This window comes from Marmota monax, unplaced genomic scaffold (genome assembly GCF_021218885.2).
Source record: "Marmota monax isolate L192 unplaced genomic scaffold, Marmota_monax_Labrador192_F-V1.1 WCK01_AAM20220418_F8-fsc00076, whole genome shotgun sequence".
Lineage (NCBI taxonomy): Eukaryota > Metazoa > Chordata > Mammalia > Rodentia > Sciuridae > Marmota > Marmota monax.
In genome coordinates this window covers 1,756,745-1,777,902 of record NW_026692843.1, presented here as the reverse complement: position 1 = coordinate 1,777,902, position 21,158 = coordinate 1,756,745, and the positions used below count along the sequence as shown (strand labels likewise).

General features: G+C 55.4%; 1 protein-coding gene across 3 annotated transcripts in view; it reads left to right on the top strand.

The window, feature by feature from the left end:
- The window catches only part of Chst15 (carbohydrate sulfotransferase 15), a 78,163-nt gene extending 57,280 nt beyond the window's left edge, over nt 1-20,883 (top strand). For all 3 annotated transcript variants that reach the window (XM_046448724.1, XM_046448725.2, XM_058580726.1), the window contains exons 6-8: nt 11,761-11,917; nt 16,548-16,695; nt 18,415-20,883. In XM_046448724.1, coding sequence (XP_046304680.1) covers nt 11,761-11,917; nt 16,548-16,695; nt 18,415-18,605 — 496 coding nt within the window. In that variant the 3' untranslated portion in view covers nt 18,606-20,883. The remainder of the gene's footprint in view (nt 1-11,760; nt 11,918-16,547; nt 16,696-18,414) is intronic.
- Nucleotides 20,884-21,158: the final 275 nt, after the last annotated feature.

Sequence of the window (21,158 nt, the reverse complement as noted above, 5' to 3'; positions counted from 1 at the left end):
AGATCTGGGATGGCCATGTCCCACCTGCTAGTTCCCACGCTGCCGAGGCAGGAATTGGGCTCCTCTCCTCAGGGGGCAGGCTGGCCTCCCCGGCCCAGAACGGTTGACAAGCGGTGGTGCTGTCCTGCAGTCGGGCTGCCTGACCATGGGCCTTCAGAGGACAGGTCCTGAGGTGTTTTCACAGCCGCTCCTTCTCTGGCCCCCACCCGGCCCAGCCCCCTGCTCAAGTTCACAGGGTGGGACGTTCTCAGGCCTGTGCCTCTGCTCACCACATGTCTTCCTGCCACTTCTCCTGGTTCCTTCTGGGGACGGTCAGACTGTGCCCAGCCTCGTGGCCCCAGAGTGAGAGCAGCAGGCGTGGGTAGCTCTCTGGATAGTCTGGCCTGGCCTGAGTGTGTGCCATCCCTGCTCTGGCCTGGGGAGATTGGCGCTCCTGGGCGGGGCTGGCCCTGCAGACAGGCATGGCCAGGGCTTGTCGTGGTCCGGCAGACTCAACAGGAGCTGGAGGGGACAGAGGAGCAACCCTGAGTGGCGAGGGCCATGGAGCTGGCGGAGCCAAGGTCAGGCTGGGCTTTCAAGGATGGGCAAGGGCTTGTCATGGGAACAGGAAGGAAGGTGGGCCACGGGGAAGCCAGGGGGGAAGTGGGCACACGGTGAGCCTTGGGCAGGGAGGGCAGCCATGCTGTCCAGGCTCAGCAGAAGCAGGACCTGACCGACTTGCTCCCAGCCCCAGCCCCAAGTCGGCCTCTGGAGGAGGCTTGGGCCCACACTGTCCTTCCAGAATCCTTAAAAAAACCCACCACCACCACCAACAACAACAATCACCCTGTTCTAGGAACGGGAGGCAGAGGCTTCTCACTCCTTAGTCCTCAACTTGACAGAAATACTTGGTCAGTTTAAGCACTTATCGAACCCTGCCTCATGCTGGGCGCTGTGCTGGGTGCTGAGTATTGCATGGTGGTCCTGTGCCTGCCCCCTGGGAGCAGAAGAGTGGCATGGACTCTGGCATGGCCACTGTAACGGGGCCAAGGCCAGGAGGGCAGGCGATGGGGCAGCGGTCATGCGCAGCGGTCCTTGCTGGCCCCCGTGTGAGGAACCCCTGCTCTTTGCCGGCTGTTAACTGGAGGCTGCTCCCAGGCCCTTGCCACCAGGCTTTCCAATGTGGCCATTGGCTTCATGAGAGAAGCAAGGAACAAGGTGGCCAGTCAGAAGTGGTGGTCATTTGCAACCTGATCACGGTGTGACAGCCCATCCTGGTAGCTGTATCTCATTGGCCAGATGCAAGTCACTGTCCTGTCACACTTCCATGCCTCGGGGTCAGTCACCTCTCACCTGGCTCTCGGCATTCCCCACCCAATGCTCAGGACACTGGTGCAGGGCTTTGCAGCCCAGGGAAGAGTGACTTCCAGCCACAGCAGGACTGGACGTTCATGTGCATGTTTTCCCTGTGAGTTACTGACAGCAGCAGCTGTCTCTTGGATTCTTAAACATTTATAAAATGTGCAACAATAGGAATCTCTCCTTTGAGCCTGTGACCCAAGGGCTATCTGAAGTGGCTGGCCCTGTCCCCATCCCGGCCAGAAAGGATGATAAATACCAGTGCTTAGGTCACTCTTGAAGAAACAAACGCTCAGAGCCGAGTTCCCATTAGTCTAACTGGCTCCTGGGCCATTGACCCACTTCAGTCATCCCGTGACCTTGTCCTTCTGCAAGTAGGAGATTCCTTGGGCTGCTGGACGGCAGTTGGATCTGTCCAGATTGCTCTTTTCCTTCTGCAAATCAGTTTGGTGGGGGAGGAGATTATGTCTAGTTTTAGATTCACATTTAGCCTTTATTTCTGTCATTGATCAAAGATAAGGGAGTTTGAAATTGTTGGACTTGGGAGCCAGGCTGAATCACATTTAAGTTTCTGGAGAAGAATATAAAGGGTAAGGCCTTCCCCCACCCCACCCCAGGAAAATAGAGGAATGATGGGAGGAAGTGGGTAGGATGGTTCATGTGGCAGAGGCCGGCCAAGAATTTCTTGTTCCAAGCTTCTCTCCATAAGAGATTGCTGCAATTTAGAACTAAAAAAAAATGCATTCCTATGCTAAATTGGCTCACTTAATTAAAAAGAAGCCACCAATTACAAGCAGATTTTCTTCATTTAATTCTTCTCTTAAATGGTAAAGACGGCTCTTTTCAAATGCACTCTCCTAGCCTCCTGCTTCTTTATTTGTGAGCTGGTGGTAGATTTTGCTTAACTGGGGGGAGGAGTACAGCCCATGCAATGTGAAAAAATGGCTGGGAGATGCTGCCTCCCCACCCCGCCCCTGAACTCCGTGCATTCCTCTCCATTCCAGAGACCTTTGCATTCTAGAGACCCCCACCTACTAGGGGGGTTTTGGTGTCTACATTTTGCTTCTACATGTAGTCTCAGCACAGTGCCCAGCAAGGGCCACCACAGGAATGACTGGTCTTCGCGTTCCGTGGTGATGGGTCCACCAGGAAGGAGAACTCAGCTCCATTAGGAAGTAGAACTTGATTTCCACCCAGTCCCTCGAGCCTGGGAACCGGGTAGCTGTTTTTCTTGGTCTGCTTACAAACACTGATATTTAGACAGCTCCCTGGACTGGTTAAATGATTAATCGACGTATGAGAAGACTCTAGGAGGGGAAGGCGGCGTTTAATGAAGTGCATCCCTTTATAGGCCACTGTTCTTGGGGACACGGTAATGACGGGGCTGGTATTTAGACAGGAATCCCAGTTTCATTGATTTCACGGGGTCTGCAGAGAGCCGTAGGCGTGTGCTGGAGCAGCTTCTGATGCAGAGAGCCTGCGTGCGTGGGAGGTGTGCGGGTCGGCAGATGAGAGGGGCGTGTTCCCCGGGCGGGCTGCGCTGGAACCCTGGCTCTCCTGCTCACTGGCTTTGAGGCCTGGGCAAGTTACTTGACCTCCCCAGCTTCATTTCCTCCTCAGTAAAATGGGAGGCATAGTTTTACCTTTAGGACTGAGAATGGAATGACTTAGTATATGTAGTGATGTGTTTAAACAGTGCTGACCAATGGGAAATGTTATATAATTATTAGCTACTGTTATGCATCAGTAATAGTAGTAATAATAACCAACAGGATGCTCCCTGAGTCTTTGTTGAGCGCCCTTGATGTGCCAGAGCCCTTAGGTACCTGGGCAGTGCCATCCATACCAACCACCTTCATGACGTCTGCGACAGTCAGGGGCAGGACAGTCCTCTGTGAAATAAATGACCCAGCACCCATTTAGCTGGGCTGCGGCCTGGCTTTGCCTTTTGGACATGTCCTCATTTGGGCTGTGCCAGCAGGTAAGAGGGCAGTCACGATGTGCCCAGAGGTGAGGTGCCTGGGCTCAGTGGAGTTAAGTCACCTCCCCAGAATCGCACTGTTAATGTGCAGCGAGGCTGGATTCCATCACCCAGGCATTTCACTGTGGGCCGTGTTGGTGGCCAGGATGCACACTCTGATTCCACTGTTCCTGTACAGGGGGCTTCTGGGGGCACTTTTGGGGTAGTCCCTGTTAGCAGCATTGGGGACAGAAGAAGCTGGGTGGGGCTCTGATGCAGTCACAATGGAGACCACAGTCAACCCTCGTGGCACTGTGGGGCTAGGATGGAGTTCCGAGATGCCCCCATTTGAGGCTTCTCCTCTCCATCAGCCACTGGACCGGGCTGCCTGGGACGCTCCCCACGTCTTTTCAGCTGAGGGCAGTTCCTGGGGGACTGGGCTGGGAGCCAACAGCAGGATGACCTTCCAGTTTCGCAAAGTTCGGTGGGCAGCAAAGACCCAGTCTTTGTGATGCCTGACCAGGACTAGCCTCATCTGCTGGGCTCCGCATGGCAGGGAGCAAGATGCCAGCCAGCCCCAGGACAAGAACGAGCATGGGCGGAAGGGAGCCGGGCAGACGTGCCTCTGAGCTGCTCACACTTCTGACTTGAGGCAAGACCCTCTGGCTGTGCAGCCTGTGCCGAAGCCCTCCTCCAGCAGCGGGGCCTCTCTGGGCCTGGAAACGCCGAGTGAGTATGCAGATGTGTCCTGGTAGAGGGAGCCGCCCCCGACTCCTGTAGCCCTCGCTTCGTGGCAGAGTTGCCGAGGACTCAAACGCAGGCTCTTCCCAGGGCTGCCGGTTAACTCCTGGTCTCTCCAAAGGGTTAGGCGGGCAGCCTGGGAGAGGAAGGTGGTGACAGGAGGCCAACGGACTCTGGGCCTCCCTCCCTGCCTCCCTCCAGTGCTCCCTCCCTGGGCCTCAGCCGCGGCCGGGCACCGTCTGGAAGGAGCGTGGCACTGTCTTAGCCGCTGCCCATTGAGTTCCTGGTGAGCTCGGGTGTTTTGCTGCTGGGAACTGCCTGTTTGGGTGTCACCAATACTTCTCTCTAGAGGCCCTAGAAGTGGCCTGAAATCACTTTAATAGGGCTGAACTGTCCAGCTGCCAAGGGCCAGGGGATGGCCTCAGTCCACAGAGCAGGGGTTACGGGTGGCAGCAGCCAGGCCACAGAGACAGCCGGGGCCCTTGTGAGGAGGCTCTTCTCTGAAGACCACTCTGGGTGGGTGGCACCTAGTGAGGGGCCCTGCCTAGTTATTGGTGGGAGAGAAGCCACCATGCTGGAAGCCCCCCAGTGTCCAACACTGCTCCTTTGGGGATGTGTTTGCAAAGCCCTGGGCCACCCTGTGTCTTCCCACAGGAACTGTTTGGAAAGGGCGGTTCCCTGCGGGAAGGTGTGAGGCCCGCCACACCGGGATAGAGCCACACTGTTCCTCTACCTGAGAAGATGCGGAGCTGGGAGAGGTGTTCCCACAGGCCAGGGCTGGGCAGGGGACTCTGGGCAGCAGGGAGAGTTGGGCGACCTGGGGTGCCTGCAGTGCAGTGGCCACAGCTTGGCTGGGAGGTCCCAGCCAGACTTGGGGTCCCGGGGAGATGCTAGTCCTCCGTGCACCTTAGTTTTCTCACCTGTAGAGACATCGTCAGCATCACAGGTGAAGCTTGAGGGGTGCTTTGCAACCCACGAGCTGCTCAGAGGTACAGGGATGCTGGGTATGGCCGGAGAGGTTCCGTCTCCACTGGATGTGATGGCAGGCAAGGTGCGGGAGGAGCCTAGCTGTGCGTAGGAGCCTTGGCTTGTGGGAAGAGAAGACACTGCCGTGGCCCCAGTGGCCCGGGAGCTCCGCACCTGTCTACATGTGTTTTAGGCCCAAACACGGATGTTCTTAGCTGGCAGAAAATGAGCCTCAGCAGTGTCACCTGCGTGTTTGGCCCAAAGTGGCTGTAGACATTTCCTACCAGCGAGTCGGCTGACCAGTCCTACCTCACTGTGCCTTGTGATGAGATAGTCACGGTTTGTGATTCAGGGGACAGAAGGCTCCCTTCTCAGCCATGTGAAAGGGCCTTTCTTCCTTGTAGAAAAGGAATATATAGTCATTATTGATGGCCCCGACTCAGAGTCACGAAGTTCTCCTCGCCAGGTGTCAGTCTCCTGCGGGAGATGGGCAGAAGGGGAAGAGTGTGGCCAGGGACTCTGGCTTTCGTTCCTGGGACCACATTTATTTTGACCCTCATGTTGCTCCAGACGGTGGGGTGGGAGGAGGGGAGGTGGGGACATGAGTGTGTCCTTATTGTCAGGGCTCATGGGTGAGGAGATGTGGCAGTCCCATGAGTGTCACCAAGAAGCCACAGGTGGGTGCTCTGGGAACAGCAGGTAGCCAGCCCAGGTGGGCAGCAGCCGTTGTGGAGTCTTCGTCCAAGTGTGGTTCTCCAGGGAGCACGTGGTGGCAACTGTAGGCCATGTCCTGGCCAAGGCCACGGGGAGTCTGTGCTTTTTTGAGTTGAAGCGGGACCTTAGTGACTTTGTTACGGGCCTTCTGGGGTGGCCTGGGAAGACCACTGCCACTTGTCTGGGGGGACTGGATGGCGAGGGTTGCCCAGCTCCGCCATGCACTGGGAGTCATGAGTTGCTGGCCCGGGGAGGGGGCGTGTTGTGTGTGTCCCAGCTCAGCAGGGTGTGCCCAGAGACACCGCAGGGGAGAGGCTGACCGCAGAGAGGTTTCACCAGCTCCAGTGACCTCGAGCTGGCCCTCAAAGCCTCCATGTAGAGGGAAGGCCCATCAGGACCCGTCATCCATTGGGGCGAGAGCTGGAGTCTCCTGAGCTGCACAGTCACCTGTGCCCGCCGGCCTGCCCAAGTGATGCAGGGTCGGCTGGGGGCCCCTGTGAGGCCCCAGAACACCCACTGTTGGCTGCTGCCAGTTTTCCCGGTGCGCAGTGTGACGTTCCACAGACACATTTGCCTTTCCTGACCGTGGCAACGGAGGTCCTCACGTTCACACCGAATGCTTGTTTGCTGCGCTGTCACCCATTGTGATTGTTTATCAGCTTCCTGGGACTTTCTGAGTAGTTCTGTGAGAAAACCGACTTTGGCCTCCGAGTCATTGTGTACCTGGAGCAACAGAAGCCTCAAGTGAAACCCAAGAACCACAGGCCCTGAGCTCTTCAGCCATGGAATTGCCTTCTCCCCTAAACAGCGAGGGCCGAGGTCACAGCCTGCAGGGTCAGGATTGGGGTTGGGCGGCCTGGGCTGCTCCTGGGCCATGTGAGCTCCGGGGGCTCCTGAACCTCTCCAGATGTCCGTCTCCTGCGAGAGATGGGCTGGCAGATCTTGGGGTGGCTGTGAGAACATGCGTGGTGCCCAGTGCCGGGCCTAGGGCATCATGTTGGGCCACTAGCATCCACTTGGCTGGAAGCCCAGGGCTGCAGGCGCTCAACTTCACAGCTGGACGGCTCTCAGCCCTGGAGTTGCTGGACACCGGACTGGGGCATCCGCATCCAGGAAAGTGCTTACCACTGAGCTGCCCCCTGAGCCCCTGGCTTTGCTTTAACGGTCATCACTAGCTGACCTCTCAGCTCAAACATCACTGAGTGAGTTCAGCAGTGGCCTTTGGCACCCACCTGGATTTTCTATGGTGGGACCTTGAGACGGGGGTCATTGCTGCCACTCCTTTGTCCCCATGGGGAGAGACATAGTTACCTTTAAAGGGAGCTTCTCCTCCCCAAGACCCTCTGGGCCCCAGGACCCCTGCACCGCACAGGAATGGGCCAAGCCACACAGGCCTGAGCGCAGGCCCCTGCCACAGCTTCTAAAATAACCACAGCGCAGAAGGCTGGGGATGGGTTGGGGCTTATATTTGGAATCGCTGTTGGAAACAGTCCTGGCCAAGTGTAACACCCATCTGTTCCGGTGGCTTGGGGAAGGAAAAGGGGTGGCTTGGCAGGAGGGGGCTGGGCAGTCCCCAAACTCAGGGCTGCCCGGACGTCAGCTCCGCTGGGCCCCACCCTGCCCCAGAGATCTCACCCCTCCAACCTCAGCTGCTGCTGCCACCGTCAAGGGCCACTGTCCTGCCTGAAGAAATTTTCCCTTTTATGAAACGGATCTTTGTTCCTGAATCTTCTACCCACTGGTCAGACCTTCAGGAGGACAGAAGGGGTCTCCTTCCTGCCGAGTCTCTGCTTCCCCAGGGGAATCCACTCTGTCCTTCACCATCTGGCACCCAGCTCCACAGGCTCTTGCCTATACTTTTGGGCCCCTTCGTGCCTGTCACTTGGCTCCACCCTCCCACACTCTCCTCGCCTGTGTCTCTATTAATGCATCCCAAGAGTGCACGGGTGCTCCTGCCATGCCGTGGTGGTTCATCAGGAGCTTGAGTCAGCTGTACCCCTATGTATTTTCCACATTGGTCTCTTTCCCCTACTTCATTGTTGTGCGGTTGATTTTAAAGACTGAACTGTGGACGTGTGGATCTGTCTCTTTGTATTAGTTGTTTGTGCCTGTGCCTGCTCCAGCTTTTTGCCATCCTTCCCAACATTTTCTTTCTTTTTTTTGGTGGGGAAGGGTATGTACTGGGGACTGAACTCAGGGGCACTCGACCACTGAGCCACATCCCAGCCCTATTTAGTATTTTGTTTAGAACCAGGGTCTCACTGTGTTGCTTAGTGCCTCACTTTTGTTGAGGCTGGCTTTGAACTCACCATCCTCCTGCCTCAGCCTCCCAAGCCTCTGGGATTACAGGTGCGCACCACCCCGCACCTGGCTCTTTAGCCTAATTCTCCAGGAGGACCTAGAGTGCTCCCTGAAGGAAAGGCCCTTTGCTGTGCTTGCCTCCTTTTGGGTTCCTGGTGGGAAGACTGGCCACTTGGCCAGAGTCCTCTCCACACCTGGGGCCGCTGTTCCCAGGTCTTGGGTGGGAGAGTGCTGTTGAATCAACAATCCTTTGTTTCCCTTGAGATTGGGTTTAGAGTCTATTCATTCCCTAGGGCTGTTTAATAAATTGCCTCAACCTTGGTGGCTTAAAACAACAGAAATTTGTCCCCTCCCAGTTCAGGAGACTGGAGGTCTGAGATTAAGTTGCCTGCAGGGTTGGTTCCCTGGGGCGGCTCTGGGGAGCATCTCCCCCAGGCCCCTTGCTGCCGGTGACTTCCAGTGGTCTCGATGTCCTGGCTCCTGGCTGCAGCATGCTGTCCGCCTAGGTCCCCCATGGTGTTCCCTCTCTGTTTCACCCTGAACCCCTATGATCTCATTTCAAGATCCTCAACTTAGTTACCCCAAGCAAGGACCCTGTTTCCAATTAAGCTCACAAACCCAGGTACCCGGATTAGGACATGGACGAGTCTGTAGTCATATTGAACCCGCTACAGAATCTGGGTCGAGAGGTGGTGGCCATCTGTTATGGGGAATCACGTCTGCTCGGGTGTCTGCCGATGGGGCTGGATGCAGAGGACCCCAGCGTGGGCCCTAGCAGTGATGCCCAGGGACTTTCGAAGCCCGGCCCAGCTGTGGGTAGACCTGGAGGGGACTGAGGGCTTCTCACCCTGCCAAGGAGGTAGTGGCCCTGCCTGGTCAGGGTTATGAGTTCACCTCATCACCCCCCAGGCAGATGAAAACCTGCAGTCCCACCTGGGGGTACACTCGCCTGGGACGCTAGACACGTCCCAGGTTTCTCTGGGGAATTGTATGCAATCAGAAGCTTTTTCATGAATTTATTTTGTATCTAAAATTGAGGCCAGTTTACATACTCTTGTTTTATTTATGAGCCAAATGTCCACAAGAAATGTTATTACTACAAGGGGAAAACCTCTCAGTATGGAAACCTTGAGCCAGTGATTGCATTTTTGTGATGGGATTTAAGTGATGGAAATCTAGTTCCATCAAACCATTCGGGTAGCTCTGTGGCATCCTTGGTGAGAGCTCCAGGCTCAGGCTGGTACCTGGAGTTTCATTAACGGTTTGAGAGGCGTCTGTGAACTTTCACTGACATCGTGGCTTGGGCTGCGCCCAGTTAGGACTGATTGGGGTCTTTGCAAATCTGATTTTGGCCTCCGTCAGTCAGCCTGTAGGCTCTACCTGAGCCCCACCCTGCAGGGTCCTGGGCAGGATTTCAGGGGTATTGCGTGTCATGATTTTGAAGGACAGTAGCACAGCTGATGTGGCAGTGGACTGGTCATGGGACAGTGCCTGTGGGATCTGGTGGGCCAGTCTTTTCACCGGTTCCTGAGTATGTTTAATGACTCATTTTGAGACAAATCCTGTTGGGGTTTGGGTCTGACCAGACTGAGATCAACAAGATGCCGCTAGGGTGTGCTTGGATTCTAGGCAACCTGTGGGCATCTGCCAAGCATCTCCAGGCCTCAAAGGGGCCTCCTCTGTGGACACTGGAGGGGGAGGAGCTCTCAGGGGATTCAGAGGTGAAAAAGACCTGCTCCTGCCCCCAAGAAGGACATGGCAGTGGGGGAGAAGTAAGGGCGGTGAGAAGGAGCCCTGTGGCCAGCCAGCGAGGCTTCTGCTTCTGCAGGGGTGAGTGAGTCCAGGTGGGAGTGGTGGAGAGGGGGCTGGCAGTGCAGCAGGTCACCCCCAGATACATGTGCGTGGCGAGACTGGCTGGCTGGCCTGCCCTGGGAAGAGGAGAGCCAGGATAGGGGCTGGGGCATAGAAAGCAGGGAGCTGATAGCCACTTGTCCCAGGTGGGAGCCACAGTGGGGGCCAAAGGCATCAGGAAGAGCTGCCGGGCACTGGAAGGTGTGCGCCAGAAGAGAGGAGGGTAAACCCCTGGGGAAACGAACAGCAGGAATTGTGAAGGCCGGAGAGGGGACGTCCGGAGAGCGGCCACTTGGCTGTGGTTATGCGGGGCACACTGTGGAGGGGATTTTAGGACAGAAACCCAGAGAGAAGCGTCTTAATGTGCAATTGCACTCGGCCATCTCTGAGCAGAGGCTGCTGCCGAGCCAGAGACAGAAAAGGATCAGGAAGCTCACAACCTGCAGTTCCTTTGGAGGCAGCTCCTCGGCCGTCTGCAGCAAGGGAGAAAGAGAGGCTCTACCAGGGCTTCTGCCAGGCTGGAAGTCTGTAGGGGAAGAGAGAGATGGGGTTCAACCTGGAATGCAGGCAGAAAAGGTGATTTTACAGCCAGAGAGTGGAGGGTGGAAAGTCACTAGGGAAACTTAAGGGAACGGGGTTCTGCCCGAAGTAGCCGGTTGGAATCTTGCTGAACTCAGGCCAGGAGATCAGACATCCGGGCAGCGAGGACCCTGATCGTACGAAGAGGGTGATTCAGTTTGGGGTTTGGGAGATTCTGGCTAAAACAGCTCAGCAGTGCCTGAGAAACAAATTTCAGCAGCTTGGGTTTAAGGATCCAATCAGCTCTGTGAGTGGAATTCATGGATGGAGCAGCGTTTGTTCTGGTCATAGCCAGGCTCCCGAGAAGCTGAGCCCAGGGTGGGTACGACAGGCAGAAGAGTGTCCAGCAGAAGTGGGAAGTGGGTCGGTTACTCCAAAGTCACTTTCTGTAGTATGGTTACAGCAGAGGGGACTCTGCTCAGGCTCAGGTTGACCGAACCCCTTTTGCTTTTGATTGGTTGCTGGGAGTCCACTCTGTTTTGGAAAACCAGCCTTTTCTAGCCCAGTTTGATCACCAGGCAGCTGGCTGGAGGACTGCATTCTGGTTTGGTCTTTGTTGAGCCTAGGGCAGAAGCTTAGCCCAAAACAATGGCCTCCCCTGTCTTGTCCTTCACAGAAGGAGTTTTACTAAGATAGGGTGACCAGACAGAGATGGGTGGCCAGAAGTTGAGTCTGGTCAAGGAAGACCACCAGCTCCGGTGGCCAGTGTGGGTAGGGGTGTGGGTGGAGTCCCTGGAGAGAGCAGGCCTGCGTGGATACCCAGCCTGCAGGTGTTCCCCTGCTATGTGCAAGTGCCTGGAAGTTGGGTTAAAAACAGGTTCCTTTGAACCTAGGAGCACACATTTAATACTTTTTGAAAACTGTTTCGAATGCCTTTGAGAAGAGCCAGGAGTTTCAGAGGGGCCCGTGATACTGCAAGCACCCTGTGTTCCTCCAAGAGGAGAAGAGGATGGGAAGGAGCGTCACCATTTTCATGGTGTCTTTTTGCTACTGATCATTTCTGTAATAGGGTGTTGTAAAATCAGAGCCTTGGCCTGAGGGGGCTTGGGGTGGCAGGAAGCCTTGCAAATCCTGCTGGTGGTGGTTTGGGGCCAGCATAGACCTGTCTGGTTGGGGAGGAGGGGTGGCACATGAGGGGTGGAGCGAGAAGGGAACCAGGGAGGGGCTCCTTTGCAAGGGAAAGCAGAGAAATGGTTGTTTCTTAATGAACAAAACCAGATAATGTAATTGCACATTGATTTTATTTGTCACCCGCACGGCGTGATTTCACATGGGCGGATGGTGACATCATCCATTTATTGTATTCACAGGTTGTACTCTGACTATCTCTACTTTGCAAGTTCGAATAAATCTGCGGACGACTTCCATGAGAAAGTGACAGAAGCTCTGCAGCTGTTCGAAAATTGCATGCTGGATTACTCGCTGCGCGCCTGCGTCTACAACAACACCCTCAACAACGCCATGCCTGTGCGTACGCCCCGCCCACCCCGTGCAGAGCGCCCACTTGGCTGTGGTTATGCGGGGCACATTGTGGAGAGGATTTTAGGACAGAAACCCAGAGAGAAACGTCATAATGTGCAAATGCACTTGGCCATCTCTGATCAGAGGCTGCTGCGGAGCCATATCCTGGATGCAGAGGCTGGATAAACAATGAGGGCTCTTGCAGCAGGCTCCCTGCTTCCTCCCTGCCCATCACCCCGTCACCTACGGTCCCCTCCCTGTGTGAGAGAATAGGATTGTCATTTAGGGAGGCCCTGACAGCACAGGCAGCAATTACTCAGCAGAGAGAGTGTTTTGAAGGGCCTCTCTGCAGTGTGCATTGTCCCTCTGGTTTTAGGATTCCCCGCCAGTGACTTCGACCTTCTTTGCAGGGTCTCCTCTTGGTCCTTGGTCTGTTCCCTGCCTTCCCTCAAGGCGCCATCCTGGAGGTCCCAGACTTTCTCCTGCACTAACAGTTGTTGGTGGCGACCTGGGCACCTTCCAGCTGGGTCCCAGGAGGCCAGGTGCTCCTCAGCAGGGAGTTTTCAGCAGGTGGCTTTCCCAGGTGAGGTCAGTCCACCGTCTGCCCAGAGTGTGGCTGGGCCAGCCTCTGCCTGACACAGCCACGTGGGGCATAGACTGCTGCGGAGGGCGGTGGCACTCACCGGAGAGGCTTCCTGCCCTCTGCCTTGTCACCCAGGCTGCCTTATCCAAAGGTGGGGCACAGAGATAGCAGGCCTGAACCCCAGCTGCCTTGACAGGGGCTCTGTAATATGGCAAGAAGATGTGACTTGGTTCAGATGACCCCAGACCCAGAGGACAGAGGTGGGCTTGGGAGCCAGGTGGTGTGTAGGTCCACTTCCTCTCCATTTTACAGATGGGCGTCCTGAGGCTCACGGATGGTTTCCCTCCTACCCAGAGCTAGCCTCACGTTAGTACTCAGCCCCAGGTCTGGTGGCCTTAGGAATTCAGGGTGGTCCCCCCTTCCTTGTGCTTTTATGTCTTGCTGGGGTGACAATTAAGCAGGCACCAGTGGTCAAAGGGACATTCGCAGGTGCAGAACAGTGGACAGGATGGATGTGGCTGTAGCAAGTCCTGGGTTCGTTTTCCCTTCTTCTCTGTCCCTGGAGAGTCCGCACACAGGAGGAGGAGCCCAGAACTTGGAAGGGGGGTCTGGCTCATCTTGGGGAAGCCTCACTTCTGGGATAAGAAGAGAATTCCCCTCCTGCTGCAAATCCCAGCACAGCCCCACAGGACAGGGGTAGATCTTTAGGACCTGTGGGGACCCTGTTACCTCTTAGTGAGTTCACCGCCTCCCTGTGGCACCTCCTTCTCTGTTACCGCCACAGCCTACTCTCTTCTTCTAGATCCGCAGACTGGCTAGGGCTTCTGCCTTGGAGCAGGGCTCACAGGTATGGTCCCTGCAAACTTGCCAGATGTGCAGACTCCGCCCCTCAGACCTCCTGAGTCAGAAATTTTGCGAGGGGACTTGATCTATGGAGCAGGCCTGCCTGCGGGTGTGTCCTGCACCTGGACCCTGGATCCCTGGTGGCTGCTCCTCCCTGGGGTGCACTTCCCCTGCCTGCTGAGGCTTCTTGTCCTTCAGGTGTTTCGCCAGCCTGACTTCCTGTTCTTTCTCCACTGGTAATTTTTCTCCATAGCCTGTAGCACCATTGGTGATTTCAAATGTTAGTCCTTGGTCAGGTTAGCTGTGTCCCTCAAACTAGACTGGAGCCCCACAAGGCCACGGCTATCTGTGAAGCAGCATCCAATCTCCGTTGCTTGCAGCAGGGCCCTGGCACATGGTGCGAACTTGCTACCTAGACACCAGCTGAAGAAATGAATGAATGAATGTGCAGGGAGTTTGGGAGAGATGTGGAGAGAATGTGCGAGGTCCCATCTGAATCGTAGTGGGGGACACAGAGCTCAGTGCATCTGGGCAGAAGCTGGGCCTGGCCAGGCTCAACCTGACTTGGCCTCCTGCCATGCTATGCTCCTGGGGCTCCCTGTAGTGGAACAAGCCCCATGCATGAGGTATTGCTCTTTGAAGTGGCTCTGGTGGGTGCTGACCGCTGACCTTGTTCCCCCTCTGGTTCTCTGACTTTCTGACCTGGGGTCAGTCAGCCCCCTAACTTCAAGGCTTCTCTCAGCTCTGGTGTTTTCCACTTTAAATGCACTGTGCCCTTGCCCCGGGGCCCTCTCTGTGTGGTTTAGACTTGAACCCTACCTGGGCAAAGCAAGGGAGCTGGAACTCTGAGTGGGGCTGTCTCGAGTGTCCTTGTGCTTCCCAGTCATAGTGGTGATGCTATAGGAACAGAAATGTCCCCAGGGTGCCTAGAACCCTCCCTGGCTGTAAGTGGACAGGGCTGGAGTGGGAGGAGAGGGGTGCTGGGCTGGGCAGATGGGGAGCTTGTCCCTTGGGGAGCAGCTGAGTGCCCAGGAAGCCTGCATGCTCCCTGCCTGGACAGCCCTGTCCATCAGGAGGGCTCACTGCAGGACTCGGCCCCAGGACTCTGGCCCGCTGAGGACACTGGAGGGACTCTGAAGAGATGGGCATGAACCTTCAGAGAATATCCTGTCACTGTGGCCAGGTGCAGGGACAGGCTACAGCTACGCTTGAGGGGCAGCATGCTGCACAAACACTTGACCACTTTCCTTCCAGAAGGTTCTCTAGTTGCAAAGCCAGGCTCTTTGGAAGCGATAAACCTCATTAGTCTGTTCTCCCCCCAGGGAGAAGCCTGCGAGATGCCAGGGAGAGAGGCTTGAAAAGCTCCGAGAGGCCTGCTCCTTGGCATTGGAGGCCACGCGGTCTCATTTCTGAGGCTGACACAGGCTCATTCCTCGCAGCTCCGGCCCAGCTTGAGGTCTTTTTTATGAGCTGGTGTATGGGTAGCGAGGAATTGTGGGCCGGAGGCAGCTAATGAATTTTGGAGACAACACTCTATTCCCTCTAATTGCTTTCCTTCCTCCCCATCTTCCTACATCGTTAGAAAAATAATGAAATGGAAAAAGAATAGCAAGATATGACACTTGATAGCATCTGCACATATTTTTCAAATGTTTCTTCATCTGATTGTTAACTGAGCTCAGCAGTTCTGCCGAGGACCATATTGGGCACTGACACAGGGTCTTCCAGAGGAAGGCTTGATGGCCTTCCTTGAAGCCACTGACCCTGCACTCAAGGGGTTCAAGGTCAAGGGCAAGAAGCCTAAGTGAGCCTTAAGCTCTAGGAGGAGCCAGCGCTGGGAGGTGCTCCAGGTGGAGGGGTGAGCCAGAAGGTCAAACTGGACAAGAACCTTCTGTGTGGAGGGCTCTGGAGGCCTGAGCAGGGCTGGTGGTGGCCAGCTCACTGCTCGGCCAGCACATGCTGGTGGCCAGGTAAGGGTGTGTGTGTGTAGGCCCAGACAGGAGCTGTGTATCAGGAGGGCAGCAACGGGCATGGACAAAGGGAGAGGGGTGTAGACAGGGAGGTGGGGAGGAGGCTTCCCTCACTGCCCTCGCTCTGATGCCACTGCAAGTGCTGGAGGAGATCCCCAAACCACCAAGTTCACTCATGTTCTAGAAAAGCTCACAGGGCACACTGAAGGTGGCCATCTCTGTGGTCACAATTTATTTCAGGGAAAAGGTGCAGATTGAAGTCAACCAAGGGAAGAAGGGCATGGGCAGGGCCAGGGGCGCCAGTGCAGAGCCCTGTCCTCTTCTCCCCTGGGAGCCGTGGGCAGTGCTCCTGCCCCCCAGCCATGATGGATGCGTGATCGCACTTGTGGACTATTGTCACACCAAGCCTTGGTGCCCAGAGTTCTTACTGGGACTCTCTTACTCACTGCCTTGTGACTGTTGGTCTCCAGTCCCTCCAGAGGTCAGGAGTGACACCTACCTGTAGCCCAGAGCCCCGTTGTTAGTCACTTTGTTAGCCTGTCCATGGCAAGGCTCCGACAAGCCAAGATACTCCTGGTGGGCAGCGCATTGCAGGGCCTGAGATCACCTCCCAGCAGCCAAGGGCGGAGGCCAGACCTTTCTCTGGGTTAACTCTTGACTGCACTGCTGCAGTTTGGCACAAGAGAAAGGAACAGAAGGATGAGGACCAGGAAGTGAGTAGGTGGACAGGAGAAGGGCCTGGGGCCTGTGGGCTTCTTTCTGCACCAGTCACGTCCACATGTGCTCAGCTCACGGCCACGGATGTCCCTGTGGCGCCTGGGTTGTCTGAGAGCGTCTGCGGTGGATTTCCACAGCCTGTTGTGTGCTGGACATAGAGGTTGCTCAGGGAGCAGGGAGAGGGCTGGGATGTCATGCAGAGAGCACATGCTTCCTTGGTTGCTGCAGCCTTGACCTCTTCCCCACCCCCAGTGCTCACCAGCCACGTGGAGACATGGCGCTCCTGTGGGGCTGGGGTGAGGATTCAGTGCAGCCAGAGTGTAGAAATTCTTTGTCCACATAGTACAGACTCTTTGTGGCAATTCTAGGGCACCTTGTGTTCAGATACCTCTGTTGAAGGCGACTGTTGGCCAGGCTAATTCTCCCAGGTTGCTTTATTATGAAGGCCGTAATGCTTTTGGAAAAGTGCCTTAGAGAGCCAGGAACATGCCTCCTGAAATAATGCCCTCCTCCTCTGTCCTAGGTGAGGCTCCAGGTGGGGCTGTATGCCGTGTACCTTCTGGACTGGCTCACTGTTTTTAATAAGGATCAGTTTCTCATTCTGCGCCTGGAAGACCACGCATCCAGTGTCAAGTACACCATGCACAGGGTCTTTCAGTTCCTGAACCTGGGTATGTGACATGGCTCTGACTGATGGGGCCCAGTGTGAGCCCCATGGAGGCTGGCTCTTGGGGAACTCTCTGGGTCAAGCACAGTCACAGCAAGCTGGGCAGGGACGGGCTAGCTGGGAAGCCCAGGGAATTCCAAAGAGGCCAGGTCAGTGTCTGTTTATTGAGCACCAGCCCCTTGGCCACTGTGCCTGGCATGGTGAGGGAGTCTCTGGGGTGGAGGAGGTGGCCTTCCAGCAGAAGGAGAGGACAAGGCCACTGCTGTACTCATTGAGTAACTGGTGGCGTGACATGGGGGGAGGTTACTATTGTCATGGAGGTGTGTGCTGACGACTGGGGACCCCAGCTGCTGAAGGATTGTGGAAGCTTCGTGGGAAGAAAGGGTGTGTGGTTGGAGCTTTGAAGGACCAACAGGGCAATGTTGGTGGCTGGAATATCCCTGCAGAAGGCACGGGGTGTGGAGGAGGGAACTGGCCATTGCACCGTCTCAGAGTCGCTGGGGATCCCTGGAGCCGTAGTTGGTGACTGTTGGTCACTGGCCACAGCTCTGGGAGGGTGAGCCTACCCTGAGCTTGAGGACACCAGCCCAAGTCCCTAGGGCACTTTGTGCCCCAGACCACACTGCTTCCCATGGCGATAGCTGGCAGGGACACATACAGGTGGGGGTATGCTGTCCATGGGGAGGTGTCACCCAAGGATAGTGGCCAAAGCTGAGGCAGGGTCAGAACGGGCCGACTCCTTCCCCGAGTGCCTCCTGCGGCCCCAAGGACCTTGCCTGGGAATTTTGTTAATTGAATATTTCTTAAAATATATCTGCCTCACTGGGTCTTTTGATTTTCTTTCTCCTTTTGGGAGAGCTGGTAATGTGTTGGAGTGTGGTCACTTTTCTTTCTAAGGACTAGAACCAATTATTCATTTTTAAAAATTTGGCCACCTGAAGACTCCCTCACCTTAATGAGCTTGTGTCTTGTCCTTAAGAGGGACAGTAAGGCCCACTTTTTATCTTGCATAACCTTAGGGCACTGGGATTTGCTAAGGACCTTGTCCAGATCCCGAGAGCCCGGGCTCCAGAGGCCTGACCAATGATGGGTGGGTTGAAGCCAGTGAGCAGCCTGTGTCCCATGCCTGGGCTCATGTGGCAGCCTCAGCTGGCAGCCCTGCCAGCTCATCACAGGCGTCTCCTCACTGATGTACTTGCTGTAGGTGGAGGTGCAGCCAGAGGGGACTCTGGGCACAGGTGGCCTACACCCCACCATGGCCACCTCACAGCCAGACACACAGGTGAAAAGGGACCCCTTGGCATCAGGAACCCACGTGGAAATGACTGTGGCAGAATCCCAGCAGCTAGCCAGCAGGACACTAAGCCCCTGGACTGTGCCTGGCAGGGTTCTCAGTGCTCAGAACAGGCTGCTGCCCGGGAAAGCAGCCCTTTAAGCAGAGCTGGAGCAAGTCCCCGAGGTGAGCCCGTCCTGAGCACCAGCGGGACTCCCCGAGGGTGGCCTCACACACTGCCCAGAATTCCTTTGCTGTTTCTTAATGGTATTTCCACCTCCCTCCCCCATCTCCTCCAAATGGATCCAGCCAAGGAATTTGAAGCCCCAAACACATTCCTCTTGAAGGAAATCCCTTTCTCGGCACAGAGCAGAGCTGGGATTTTTGCACAGTCCCGTTTGCCGCTTGCCCTGCCTCTGGCCTCATGGGATTCTTTGCCTTTCATTCCAGGGCCCCTAAGTGAGAAGCAAGAGGCCTTGATGACCAAGAGCCCTGCGTCCAATGCACGGCGTCCAGAGGACCGGAACCTGGGGCCCATGTGGCCGGTCACACAGAAGATCTTGCAGGACTTCTATGGGCCTTTCAATGCTCGGCTGGTGCAGATCCTCGCCGATGAAGCGTTTGCGTGGAAGACACAGTGAGACCTTAGTCCTGGCTGTAGGCATGGGGCTCAGCGACCCTGTCATTGCCATGACTTGAACCGTCTCCCTCGGTGGGGAACTGTTTTACACACAGTGTGGAGAAAACTGGGAGACTCCATCTTCTTTTCCTCCCCAGGCACCTGTTAATTAGAACCATTCCAGAATTTCCTTTGTGAAGTTCAATAGCTTAGCCCTTGACCCCACAGAGCCCCTCCAGAGGCCACTGGAAGCTGCAGGTGGGCAGGAATTGAGTTCTGCTCTGTGAGCACCCGGAGCCCTGGGGAGGGACGGGCTTGCAGTGCAGAGAGGAGGCCTGGGGAGGCCACAGCCCAACTCTGCTCAGCCACCTCCAGGACAGCCTGAGTCCAGGGTTTGACAGTCCTGGGGTCCTGTGAAGTACCAGCGCTGGACTGGCCGGAATGTACACGTCTCATGCTCACGAGCAGTTTTGCAACACTCTTGATTGGATCACTCACCCCATCTGGGTGGAGTATGGAACCTCTTTTGAGAATGGAATCTCTTTTTCTTTTCTTCTTACTCCCAAGTCAGCTCTCCAGTGACATCAGAAATAAACCCTGTTCACAGTTTCCAAGAGAAAAAAATTGTTTTTGGCAGCTGTTCATCTCCAGCCTCGCGTTCTGCCCTTGTAGACTTCATGTTTAACTAGAAAATGAATGCGTTAACAAACCACTTCCTGCATTGGACTAGCCCTAGCTCTCCCGCCTGCCTCTTTAGATGTTTTCTCAAGAAATTCTGTTTATATTTGGAAGGGGAATTTTTGCTGAATGCCGGAATCCTGCATCCTCAAGGAGCTGAACCCTTTGTGGAGTCTCAGTGACTGAAGTCCTGAGGCATGCAGGTCCTCAGAGAACTCAAGGGGCTCAAGTGCTGGGTCCTTGCTGGCTGCAGGCTCTGCCCCTCGGGGAACCTCTCTGGAACGAGTTCGTTATCCAAGTTCTCCAGCTCCTCTCTCATTAAGGAGCTGCAAGATTCTGGTATCCTGATTCAGAAACAATGCACAGGCTAAACTTGGGCTTAATGTAGTATGCTGGAATTTGGAATGAGATTGCCAGGAGCAATGTTCTTAATGGAATTTTCCAGTACTCTAGGCAGCTTTGGTTTACAATGGATGGGCTGAAGGTCTTGTCACTTCTTGGAAGTCACGGGGAAAAGAATGCTTGGGCCTGCTTGGCATTCAGCCCGAGGTGGGACAAGGAAGCTTTGCACTCCTGTGGTCAAGGGAAGCTTCCTGTGAACCCGTGTTCTCGGATTGAGGTCCCATCTTCTGAGTCAGAAAGTGCAAACACTACATACCCAACTGGCGCTCGTGTGTGAAATAGCTGGGCTTTGGTGGCACCAGGATGTGCTCAGCTATCTGACCCTATTGCTATCGTCTTCCTGCCACTGCAAAAGGGATGCTGAGCTCATTGTCCTGCGCCCATTGCCTGGGGTGCGGCTTGCTCTGAGCACTGCTGCGGCCGGGGCTGTTTCTGCTACTGAAGGCGCTGTGTGTCCTGATCACCACTTGCAGGGACAATCCCCACCTTTCTCTTGCAGAAGGCCCTCACAGCAGCCGCCAGAGGGGAAGTCTGGCCTGAGCACAGGATGCTTTAGGGAGATATCACTTCGGAGTGTGTGTGTGTATTTATTTGGAATACAGAGTGTGTGTGCGCGTGTGTGTGGGCGCATTTGCTGAGTGGGTTCCCTTCAGTCCTGTTGCTGACGAGGCCTCCTCTCTGGACACAATGCCTTTACAGATTAATTTCTCTGCCAATTAACTTGTCATTTCCAATACATATTTTGCTATTCAACATCAGCCATGATTTCAACAAGGGGTTTTTCTTATGCACTCCTATGCATGTGAATAACATGTCGTGTAACTCTGCTTCTTACAGAAGTATTACGAAGGTATTATTTCCAATATTATTTGGTTCATTACTGATCTCTTTTGTATATGCAGACCCCCTCTCTGTGCCGCCCAGTGCCATCCAGACATGGTTTTTCCCTCCAGGCCTTTCTCCAGGGGCCACACTGTTGCCTTTGCTCTCTCCGTCGAGGCCTGGCTCCTGTTGACAGCACAGATGCCATCCTTGGGCAGTGGCTTTCTAGCCCATCACCCCAGACCAAAGCGAAATGGAAGGTTCTTCACGACCTGGTACTGAAGACACTGCACACGGGTGTGCCCACCGCAGCCCCTAGTTGTGTGAGGTGTCGTGTGAATCACGGTGGTGTTGTGCTTCTATTAATATTTAACATAATTAAAGATGGACCCATATGACTGGTGCTTACAGGGTGCGTGTCCTCCCCGTCTCCAGCACACCGTCTGTTCTTTCCACAGTGTCCTGTGTGGGTGAGCAAGTGGTGGACAAGGTTGGCATCTCACTGGCCGGAGGTGCCTGCTCACTGTGTGAAGGGGCTTATGGAGGGTGGCTGGTGAGAGGTGGCCATGGCCACACCCAGGATCAGAAGAACGCTCAGGGGCAGAGACCAGGACTCGGGTGTTTCCAGGTCCTCCTGCCAGGGTCCAGCTGTGGGTAAGTCAGGGTAGAGGTG